The 12157-nt window shown below is 37.2% G+C and overlaps 1 protein-coding gene across 4 annotated transcripts in view; it reads left to right on the top strand.

Moving 5' to 3' along the window:
* The window catches only part of USP6NL (USP6 N-terminal like), a 150846-nt gene that overhangs the window by 85251 nt on the left and 53438 nt on the right, over positions 1-12157 (top strand). For all 4 annotated transcript variants that reach the window (XM_021670621.2, XM_064369080.1, XM_012443446.3 and 1 more), the window contains 2 exons: positions 2336-2418; positions 9054-9093. In XM_021670621.2, the coding sequence (XP_021526296.1) occupies positions 2336-2418; positions 9054-9093 (123 nt within the window). The remainder of the gene's footprint in view (positions 1-2335; positions 2419-9053; positions 9094-12157) is intronic.

Below are 12157 nucleotides of genomic sequence, written 5' to 3'. Positions count from 1 at the left end.
TGAGTTTTATTAGAAAACCATATAAATAGAAATGGATTTGCTTTTTGGAGAGCTTAAATTACAGAAGCAGTTTGTTTACTTCACAGGGACATAGAGGTCGTCTTTCTTCTCTGACTTCATCTCCTCTCTTTCTTCCTCCTCTTCTCCACTTCAGTCTCTTGCTGTTCCTTCAGCACACCAGGCCTGCTCCTGCCTCAGGGCCTTTGCACTGTCTGTTTCCTCTGCTTGGGACACTTGTGTCCTGGATATCCTCATGTTTCATTGCCTCACGTCTTTCAGATCTTTCCCCAGATGTTACCATCTTACTGAGATCTTCTCTGACCTCCCACCTCCCTGTTAAGTGCCCCTGCTTCTACCTGCCTGCAGCACTCGGTACACCTGCCGAGACTCTACCTTCTAGGCAGGAATTTCTTTTCTTTGATTTGCTTTTGTATCCTAAATGCCTAGAACATTATCTGATTCACACTAGGTACTCAATAAATACTTGATTAAGTAAGTATATTGAACTACATATCCATTGCATTCATAATTTACATCTGCTATTATAAATTTACCATGGATGTTAGATTTTGAATTTATATATTTATGTATAATTTCCATTAGCATTTAATCCTTATGTTGGTATGGAATCCCTTTTTGATATTACAGAAAATCACAATTATTGACATTTGACATACCTCCTTATACCTTACCTCCTGAGGTCTATAATGAGTCCTAGCAATGATTTATAAATGTTATGTTTTGTATTTGTATCACTTGCATGTAATTATACATCTGTTCATTTTGATTATTTGTGAGAATAGCAGGAGATGAAATCATAGAAAGCCACCTGGACTGTGTCCTCCTTCCATGAGTCATAAGGTGGTGCTCAGCTTATCGGTTAAGTTCCCAGAGTTCATTTTTGGAATGTCAGACACGGTTTCCCTTACTGTGATGAGATTTCATTGTAGTCCATGAAAAACGATTTACTTATTTAACTGCTTCACTAATTTAAAACCAGTGTCACCGTCATTCATTCCTGCTTGTGTGCATTTTTTCTCCCACAGTTAACACAGGCCAGGCATCATGCTTGGGGATTCATAGACAGAAATGAGTGCCAGCAGTTCTTGCCTACAGCATGCTTACAGTGTACTGAGAGGAGAACACATAAGCAGACAGTTATAAAATATACTCAGATGGCGGTGCCCACAAGACAGTTGGGAGTTTGAGTCTAAAATTAGAGGGACTGGTATAGATAGATATATTTGGGGTTTCTTCACTGATCAGTGTTTGTTAGTAGCCTACGAGTAAATGATACCTACATTAAGAAGAGCAGCGGGCTGTGGACCGAACTCTGGGCACACCAGCAATGAAGAGTTACCCATGAAAAAGTCAAAAGAGGCTGGGTACGGTGGTTCATGCCTGTAATCCCAGCACTTTGGGAGGCCGAGGCAGGTGGATTGCCTGAGTTCAGGAGTTCAAGACCAGCCTGGGCAACACGGTGAAACCCCATCTCTACTGAAATACAAAAAATTAGCCAGGCGTAGCGGCGTGTGCCTATAGTCCCAGGTACTTGGGAGGCTGAGGCAGGAGAATTGCAAGAACCCAGGAGGCAGAGGTTGCAGTGAGCCAAGATCGTGCCATTGCACTTCAGCCTGGATGACAGAACGAGACTCTATCTCAAAAAAAGAAGAAAGAAAAAGCCAAAAGAAGAGTTGGCGGGCATGAGGAGACCATGAGAGGACTGTGTCACAGGAGTTGGGAAGAGGGAGTGAGCGACACTGACAAGTACACTTGAGAGATCCATTAGATGAGGCCTGAGGAGTGTCCACCAGGTGTGACAGCTGGAAGGTCATTTTTAACCTTGGTTAAGAGTAGTTTTAGGCTGGCATAGCTGTGAAGTAAAGAAATAGACAAGGAGCTTCTCTGCCTGCTTCTCTGAGGAGTTTGCATAAAAAGGCAAAAAAAAAAAAAAAAAAACCATCTTTTTCTGAGATATGTTTGGTCTAGAACTGTAAGGTTCGGCAGTTTCTCTTGAGTGGCTTTCTCATCCCCATTGCTCTTCTTTCCTCATCAGCTTCCTCAAGGAACCCTGGCCTGATCCAGGCTCAGCTCCACGTCAGCTGCTGCTGACACACAGTATCTTTCAGAGTCATAACTAGGAAATAGTGTTTATCTTGCCAAAAATAGTTGGGTTTAAATGGGAAAAAAATGTTAAGGTTCGTAACGCCTCATTTCCAGCTCTTATTTTTAATAGTGCATTAAAAATAGCCCTTATTTCTTCATTCTTTTATTTTTTAAAAAATTTAGTTTTGTAAACTCTGATTAACATTTTTGTGTATGTGCCTTATTTTAGGGACGAGAAGGTGCAGAGATTGAACCTTGGGAAGACGCTGATTACCTTGTATACAAAGTCACAGATAGATTTGGCTTTTTACAGTAAGTCACATAGATTGAAAGCTTGCTTTTTTCATTATAATGTTTCTATGGTCACCTATTATATAGATTTTTTTTATTTTTTTATATAATTACTGTGAATAAGTAATAGTCTTACAATATGCTTTTCGATACTAAATTCTTGGGATTCTTAACAACTCTGTGATTAAAATTTAACTATGTTTAAGAATGTAATTTTAAATATTTTTGCAATTTAGTAAAAACAGTAAGTGCAGTAAATGAGTTACATTAATAATTTAACAGAGTTAAATGCAAATGTATAATTTGCATTTTAAAAAAAATTATAAAACATTTCATAGTGTACCAGTGCATTTTAAAAATAAATAGCAATTTGAACTTTATTGTTATGCAGCCTAAAAATGAGCATTATAAAGAAATGCCACTGCTCTTCCTTAAGTTATAAATGTATTCATAATATGGCTTCTCAAAATTAATTCCATTCATCCTGAATATGTTATATGAAGAGTTGAGAGAGGTCTAGATCACTATAAGGTAAAGTAGTTAATATAATTTGGATTCTTAAAAACATCCTGCACATGATATGAATCTGTCTGTTCTGATTCTTACATTGTTTAAACAGATTCCTACAGGCTAGAGACTTCTATTCATCCTTATACTTTGGTTCCATACAATTTAAGGATTAACTAAATTTTCATTCAACTGTACTCTTTTCCAGTTTCAGTTATTATAAGTAGGAAAAAAAGCCAGGAATTTTTATTTTATGATACATAATTAAATTTTGAAGGAAAAACATTTTTTGTGTAGTTCTTAGTAATGTACAGTCCTCAGACCTTCTTTTCTTCTTTTTTTTTTGAGTCTAGAATTTATTTTGTAGTATTATATTTTTCTGAGAGTAAAAGCAACCAACCAACGAACAGAAACCCGGAACTGGAGAATGTGTGCTTTTCTTGTGACTTTGCTCTTCCTGGTCATGTAACCATTTTGTGCTTCATTTTTAAAACAGAAGTTAGTTTACATATCTGTTTTATGTACATTTAGGTATATTTGAGGCTTTGAAAAAATAAAATATAAGAATACTTTGTAAAGTTCTGGACATATATAAAGTGTGATTATACCTAATGACATTAGCATATCTGAAATGTTCTTCTGAGTAGTTATAATCAGAAGACCTTGTTTTGCTTTATTTTTGTAGAGGTGGGGTCTGGCCTTGTTTCTCAAACTCCTGGCCTCAAGCAATCTTCCCACCTCTAAATTCAGAAGGCTTTGAACTTCACTAGACTAACAGAATTTTTAACTGTGATGGAAATACTGCTCTTAAATCTACATCCCTACTTTTTTTTTTTTTTTTTTTTTTTGAGACAGTGTCTTGCTCTGTTGCCCTGGCTGGAGTGCAGTGGCGTGATCTCAGCTCACTGCAACCTCCACCTCCCGGGTTCAAGCGATTCTTCTGCCTCAGCCTCCTGAGTAGCTGGGATTACAGGCACGCACCACCACACCTGGCAATTTTTGTACTTTTAGTAGAGACGAGATTTCACTATGTTGGCCAGGCTGGTCTCGAACGGCTGAGCCCATCTTGGTCTCCCAAAGTACTGGGATTACAGGCATGAGCCATCAAACTTGGCTATAAATGTAACAAGAAATGACTGCATATATGTGTGGGTTAGTGTATGAAGGACAATTTGAGCATTAAGACTGTTAACACCAGTGGGTCCCAAACTTGCCTGCACATTAGAATCAGCTGGGAAATGGTTTAAATAGATTTCTAGGTCTTTCTTAAATTTTTATTCAGAAGATAGGAGGCACCTCAGCTTATTTTGACTTTCCCAGGTGTTTCTGGTGGGAATGAACCAGTGTCCCAGATAATGTGTGTGTGTTCTTTTAATCGTAAGATGGTCTGATATGCTATAAAATATATATGGAAACCTGTGCATTCCAAAAAGTGTCTATTAATTACCTACATTTTCTTTTCTTATTGCTTAAAATAACATGAGCTGGGCCCTAGAAACAAGGGGTACTTTTTGTAAAACTGGCAAATGCTGTATTTGACTTTTTACCATTATGGATTCCAGTGTAAAATTCTAAGTGTGCAAGTACATTATTAACATTTAAACACACCCATGTGATCACATATACACATAGTTCATTAACTTGGGGGAATTGAAAACATACTATCAAGTTAAACATTTTAAGAAAAAACTGCATTGACAGATCTGAAAGGTATACAAAAATGAAATTGTAAAATAATGAATATAGGTGCCAACTAAATTTTCATGAAATATGCCTGCAAACGTGGATCCAGTGATTTGTCCACACTTGTGATAGTTGAGTGGGAAGACATTCCCCAGTGAAAGCAGCCAGTCTCTCTGACTCTTGTCTCTTGAGAAGCATTTCTTTGTATAAAACGGTATTTGAACTATTATAGCCTTGAACTAAGTGGTTCTGGCCCGGGAGCCTAGTCTATATTTGGCAATCTGAATATTGCAGTCATTTTCTTTTGTATTTGTTTTTTTACTGTCTGTGTTAAGGTCCGTTTGGCTGTAGTGGGGAAAAAGTGCTAATATTGTGCACTTACTGTATGCCAGGCACTGTTCTATGCTCTTTGGAATAACTCAATTATTCCCCTGAAAAGCTCTTTGGGGTAGGTACTGTTTTTGTCTTCCTGTTTTTAGGTGATGAAACTAAAGCACAGAGGTCAAGTAACTTGCCCATGTTGTATTGATGACAGTGAGCGTCAGCTCTAGGGTGTGGACCTTGGCAGTCTTCCTGCAGAGCTTGTGTTCTGAACTACTACAATATACTGCCTGTTGCTGCTTTCTTGTATTTTAAATAAGAGAAATACAGAACAAGTGCTTTGAAATGTCTAGAAAGAAAGTTAAAGGGGAAAAAGGATACCTAAAGAGAAGATGCTGTTTGAAATGAACACTGCTGTTTAGATACGTACTAAGATAGCTAAGCTCCACTGCTTTTTTGAAATTGCAGCAGATTGGTACTAGTTCTCATACTATCACACTAATTTTATTTACTCCATGATGCAGTCCTAAAACAGGCAACACAAATGAAAATAATGAGGCATATAAATGGATATTAGGGTAATATTAGGCTTTAATAAATTTCACCAAAATCAGTGATTTTTGTTACAATGAGTAATTTAAGTAAAACATTTTCTCCAGACGTTGTTACTAGTGGTTTTTATTGCTTGTCACCATAGACTGGAGTTTTATGCACTGTTGAATAAAATCACTCAGTGTAAGCATTTGGGTATTACTCCCTGTCATACCTTGATTAAAAGAACATTTCTTTCTACTGTCTTTGTTGCTCGTAATTTTTGATTGGTTTTGCAGTGAAATTGTGTTTTAAGAGTCAATGTTAATATAATAAAATGGCAAAAATAGCTTTGTAACCTTTGTTGTCTGAGTTTATATCTAATTACAGTTTTAGAAACTTAAATTACCTGTTATGATATGTGGAGTGACAGTAATTAACAAATATAGAACAACTTGGTTTTGGAATAGGTTACACAATAAATATGAAAGCTGTTGCCAAACCAACTGGGCTCTGCTAGATGAGCAACCTCTTTGTTTAGTACTCAGCAGTGCAGCATTCTCCCCAGTGTGTGCCGTGATGGAGTTGTAGCTGGAGAATGGAGAAACAGAGCTTGTTTAAGGAAGAAGTTGGAGAACTTTGACATTTTAATCAAAAATAGTCACTGCTGGTCTGCTTAACAAAGAATGTTTGGTATTTGGATGAGGGTAGATAATGTGTTTAGGTCAGAAATTATTAATAGCAGAATTAGAAGGAAGTCATACCAGAAATAAAGAAGATAAAAGTAATACCAAGCTTCAGATTTTCAGCTACTTATCAAAATGTGTATACTTGTAAAAGTTAGCAGACTCTCTGTAGTTTACTATGACTGTGTAACATGACTATATATGATATGCAGAATAAAGGTGTGTTTGTTTTTAGAGAATATCATTTTCATTACAAGGGCTTGAAAAACTCTTTCTACCAACCCTGTAAATTTTGATGGGGATAAATTTAAACTTAGATAAAATTTACTTTAAAAACGAAAATAGAATTTGGTTAACATTAATGTTATCTTATTAATTTTAACAAGTTAACTTTTAAGTTTCCAAATGAAATTTCATCCTGTAGTTAATATAAATATTCCACCTAGCTGTTGAGAGGTTGTAGGCATGTAAACTCTAATTAGTAATACTTTCAAAGTTTAAGAGTAGGTGAACAGTGTATCCAGTTACGGTCTCTCTTTCCAGAGGTGACTGTTTTATGGTTTTCCCTTACTGTATTTCTGTGAGGTATAGGTACTTGCTATCGCCTTAGTGTTTTGTTAAAGCATCCTTTAAGTGCTTTTAAGCCCTTGATCTCTAAAGCAGAGGTAGGCAAACATTTTCTGTAAAGAGCCAGATATGAAGGATCTTTGGCTTTGTAGGTTATACGATCTTTGTCACAACTGCTTAACTCTGCTGTTGCAGCATGAAAACCAGAAACAATACACCCATGACAGAGTGTGTCAGTGTTCCATTAAAACTTTATTTAAAAAAACACACAGTGGGCCGGATTTGGCCTATGGGCCATAGTTTGCTGACCTAAAGGAATTCTCTGCATTTGCCCAGATTGTGGTCCTTTTTTCTCTTCCACTTGAAGGATATTTAGGAGGCAAGGTAAGCATGTATCCATGCCTACAGGCATGTGTTCTTCTTCCTGTTCATATCTTCATTCAGCAGCATTTACTGAGCTCCAGCGTAGCAATGTGCATATTCTGGGCATTACAGGGAGCTCTTGGTAAGCGGCAGCGGCGTTGTCCTCGGAAGGCTGTGAAAGTTAGCATATGCCAGCATAGAGACTTGAGGAGGAAAAGCTCTGTGGAGATTGGTATGCACACAGCAGATTCTCCATGAAAAGTTTTAGACATGGAGAAATCATGCCAGAAAATCTGTGTAGGAAAGCTGGACCACATACTTGCTCTATCATCCATCTGTGAGGTCTGAAGACTTTTTATTTTTAATCATTTTCTTCTTGTGAATTGTTTTCTCAACCTTCATCCCTTTTCTTCATATACTCCTGGCACAATCTAAGATCTTGTCTGTCTGAAGTTGAACCCACTGAATTAGTGCTAAACATCTCTCTGTTAGGCTGAATGACTAAGTGAAAATGTTAGTTTTATTATCTGTGAAATGAGAGATTTGGACTCTCGTAGATCTCCTTTGGCTATTATTTTTTTGTTAGTTTTTTTGCTGTAGTAATGGTTCACCTAAGGACTCCTCAGAGTAGAAAAAGAATGCCTTTGAAAAGACCAAACTGGTGAACACCACTCTATCATGCTCTTCAAGGTGGCATATTATTTGATCTCAAGAGAAACTAAGGCAAGACTATGAACATATTGTTGCCAAAACATACTACTGAGAAAGCTACTCAAAGTGCATAGCTTTGTTTATGGATAGCATGTTGTTTTTATATTATTGACAGTTAATACAAGAATCTCATAATATTTTGTATTAGAGATGATGTTACAAATATACTGTTATCAGAAATGAATTTGATCTTCTAGGGTACACTTAAAAAATAATCTGTTGAAATTTTAATAGTGAAGCATACTTTTTTTTTTTTGAGACGGAGCTTCGTTCTTCTTGCCTAGGCTGGAATGCAGTAGTAGTGTGATCTCGGCTCACTGCAACCTCTGCCTCCCAGGTTCAAGTGATTCTCATGTCTCAGCCTCCCAGATAGCTGGGATTACAGGCACCCACCATCACACCCAGCTTATTTTTGTATTTTTAGTAGAAATGGGGTTTCACCATGTTAGCCAGGCTGGACTCGAACTCCTGACCTCAGGTGATTCACCTACCTCAGCCTCTCAAAGTGTTGGGATTACAAGTGTGAGCCACTGCGCCCAGCCTAGCATTCTTTATTGTACTGAATAAAGTTTTCTCTTTGAATTCACAAGTCTGTTGGAGGCCGTTTTTTCCTTATGCTAATTTTTAAAATGATCATTGATTATAGGCCATAGTTTGAACCAACAGTGGAGGTGGTGGTCTAAAGCAGAGGGCGGCAAGCTGTGGCCTGTGGACCAGATCCAGCTCACCACCTATTTTAATAAAGGTTTTGTGGGAACAGAGCCACACTTGATTTACATCGTGTCTGTGGTTGCTTTTGTACTACAGCATCGGAGCTGAATAGTTGTGAAAAGATGGTATGGCCCAGAAAGCCTCAAATATTTACTATTTAAATATTTATCTTGATAGAAGAAGTTTGCTAACTCCTAGTCTGGAGCAGTGTTGTCCAGTGGAGCTTTCTGCAGTGATGGAAATGTTCCATATCTGTACCGCTCAATATGGTAGCTTCTAGCTACGTGACATTCGTGCACTTGAACTGTGACTAGTGAGACTGAGTAACTCAGTGTTAAACTAAATTAAATTATAATGTTAACTAGATGCTTTTTATTAATTAAATATGGCTTGTGGCTACCGTATTTGACAGTGTAGATCTGGATTTTGAAGATGGGGCTTCAGTGAATGGAAGCTTATGTAAATCTTGGGATGACAAATAAATATTATATATCATATGTAGCTATAAGTATATACATTTTGAAAAGTTTGCTTTGATTTCAACAATTTCATATTATTACTATTTTTCCTTTGCAGTGAGGAGGAGCTCCCAGATCATAATGCAGCTGTGGAACGGGTAAGTCCCACTCTTGATTTATTTCCAGTTACTGGTGAATTGCCTTTATTAGAGGAATAAAATTGACCACTTTTGTGATTTTGAGTGCCATATTCTACGAAAATGGTACAGTCATTGTTAGAACTTGCACCTTATTATGTCACTGTAAGATAGTAATTAATGATGAAATAATTTTAGGAGATTTTAGGAGATTCTGATAGATCCTTGAAAGACTGCATTCTAGACTGGCAAGTCCCAGTCTAGGTGAGCTTCAGAACAGAGAAGCTTTGAGAGCACAGCTATCCAGGCCCCACCTCTGTCTGTGAAATCAGCCTCTCTGGGAGGAGACTCTTGGTAGGTAATTTTTGAAAGCTTCACAAGTGGTTCTCAGGCACCTTGTGGCTTATAAAGCCCTATTCTAGACCAGCAGCTCTTTGAAACGTGTCTGTTCCATGAGATTTTAGTAAATTTCTTACAACTACCAAAACCATTTTCTATGGGTCAGTATTTTAGTATTTTAAGTACTTAGAGAAGTGTTACTTAGTAAAGTTGTCAACATTTTATAATCTTTCCTCGTTATACATAGCAAGGAGCTGGCGCCACACCTAGGCACGCGTGAGAAGTACTGACAGGATGTCTTAAGGTTGCTCGAAATCTCCCTCTCCTCCCCACTTTTTCTGTACCAAAAAATGAACTGTAGAATGAAAATGGGGGTATTGACTGGGATTATTATCAGTTCATGTATGTTTGATGAGCATGAGGGGCTGAATTTCAGATAATGAAGGTGAAATTGGAACTGGCATTTGAAAAATATGTTAGAAAATCTTCCAGAGATCAATTATTTCTGAAAATCAAAACTGTAGCAAAACTTTCAGATGTAGATGAAATTAACATCTTAGGTATATCGAGAACCCTGTAGGCAGAGCTGCAGTTGAATTCTCTTGTGACTGCCTGATTCTCAGTAACCTAGAGGTTTCTGCAAATGAATATCTTTCTTTTAATATCTGCATTACTGAAGAGCAACTATGTATTAAGCACTGGCCTTGTTCTGTATAGGATGCTAGGATTAGATAAGACATAGTGTCTGCCTTGGAGAAGCTCACATTCAACGACTACAGGAAGGTCAAGTATGGCAACAGGTAGGAGATGACTGGCAGCTTGGTGGGGGCATAGTGTTAATGAAATGCAATGGTAGTGCAGGTGGAGGGGAAAGGCAGATTCTTTGTAGCTGAGGAATGACTGAGAAGGAAGTAATGAGTAATGGTGAGAACTTGGTACATGCTTTGTCTGTGAACTTTGTGGCAGTTCACCTTGAATGGGAACATAAGGATTTGTTCCCACCCTCTGACTATGATCTCTCTTTTGGGCTGAATGAGAGCCCAAAGAATGTAATGAATTCTTTGTAAAATTAAATATATTCACATAAAGGTAGAGATTGTCCTTTCAAGTGTTACAGTGCCTTTTATTTGAGAAATCGGGAAGAGTTGGAAGATATCTTTAACAAAAGATACCCACATTTGGCAAAACGAAAATCTGGCAATCCAGTATTGACTTCCCTCTCCAATACTCGCCTCCTGACTTTTGTAATTTCCTGGTCCAGAAAATTCGAAAGCCTTCAGACCAGTGAAGAAGTGGGGCAGTGAAGAAAAGAAGAAATATCAGACACAAGGAGGATGATGCATTCTTGGGAATGTTGTTTTTTTAAAAATTTTTACTAGTTTTTTAAAAGTCCTCCCTGTACAATAAATGACCTCTAACTCAATGCAATTAGGCTTATAATTGTTTTCTCCAAAGAGTTTAATTTAATGGGGCTTCACTAAAAAATGATCTATGCATACCTTAGTAATTTATTTTAAATTAAGATATAACTTATATTCATTTGTCAATCTTTTATTCGGGGGTGGGGACAGGATTCTGAGGCTGTTGATTGGGTTTCCCTAAGGCCTTTTATATGGAAACTGCACTCATATTGCATGACCTGCCTTTTATAGTTTTGATTTCTTTAAAGTGGAATGAGAACTTAGCCACATGCAAAACAGTCTAATAGCTGGAAGCCTCTTAGTTTATCAAGATTTTCTCCAAGTTCTTCTGGTTTAAGTTCTTATGTTATATGGTGATTGCTTAGTCTAGTACCCAAGTTCTCCCATTTCCAGGAAACTAATTTTAAAAAGTTTACATTTTTAAAATGGAATAAAATCTAGAAATGATAGCCTTGCTGGTCTGCAATCTTTACAGAGCATACACTTAAAGCATGCTCTTATATCCATCGAGGAAGACTTGTACACTAATGCTTAGTCAGGTAATCATAGCTTTCCTTCCAGCTTTGCCAATGTATTATTTTACATAAGGCAGCTCTCTGTTTGAAACAGGGAGAGCAGTATACAGTACCGTCCTAAGAAGATTAGTGTTGGTGTTTATTAAGTGCTTTGGTTTCCCCCAAACAGGCACTTAAGCACATAAACAAATGTTATATTTACACTGTAGAGAAAAGTATTAACAATGGATTATATTGTTTCTTTGAGCTTATTGATGATTTTAGTAAGGAGGAACAGATATGTAAAACTATGAATTTTCATAGATTCCACTATCCCTTCATGTAGTGCAGTCTTCTGCATGGTATATAGAATATTGGAACTTATTTATATCTTTAAAAAATATATCTTAATTTAATGTCGTATGAAATCTTATTCAAGATACATGACCGATAGACTTTTCCAATCCAGGGTTTTCTGGAAAAACACACATTTCTTTTAGTACTTCTTGTCGTCTTCTGACCTCTGCTGGTGAGGTCTAGGTATGCCTGACTCCCATCAGCTTCGTCTTCACTCACGAGTCCTAACTGAAATGAAAAACCTTAAGATAGGGAAAAACCAAACCGTTTCTCCTACTCTCATAGTTGACACAGCACAGAATACTTCTGGTTACCAAGATGTGTGTTGGTTTTTCCCTAAGTTGACACTAACTGGATTTTCTATAATTTAACTCAATTCTGACACTAACCAGAGTAGGTGCAGACTTGACAGGTTAAGAACTCACTTCCATAAGATTGCCTGTCACATCAGAAGCCAGTTGAAAGCCCCATGTT

This window comes from Aotus nancymaae, unplaced genomic scaffold, assembly GCF_030222135.1.
Source record: "Aotus nancymaae isolate 86718 unplaced genomic scaffold, 86718_ANA_hifiasm-v0.15.2.pri h1tg000083l, whole genome shotgun sequence".
Taxonomy (NCBI): domain Eukaryota; kingdom Metazoa; phylum Chordata; class Mammalia; order Primates; family Aotidae; genus Aotus; species Aotus nancymaae.
This window is presented reverse-complemented; position numbering and strand designations above follow the sequence as displayed.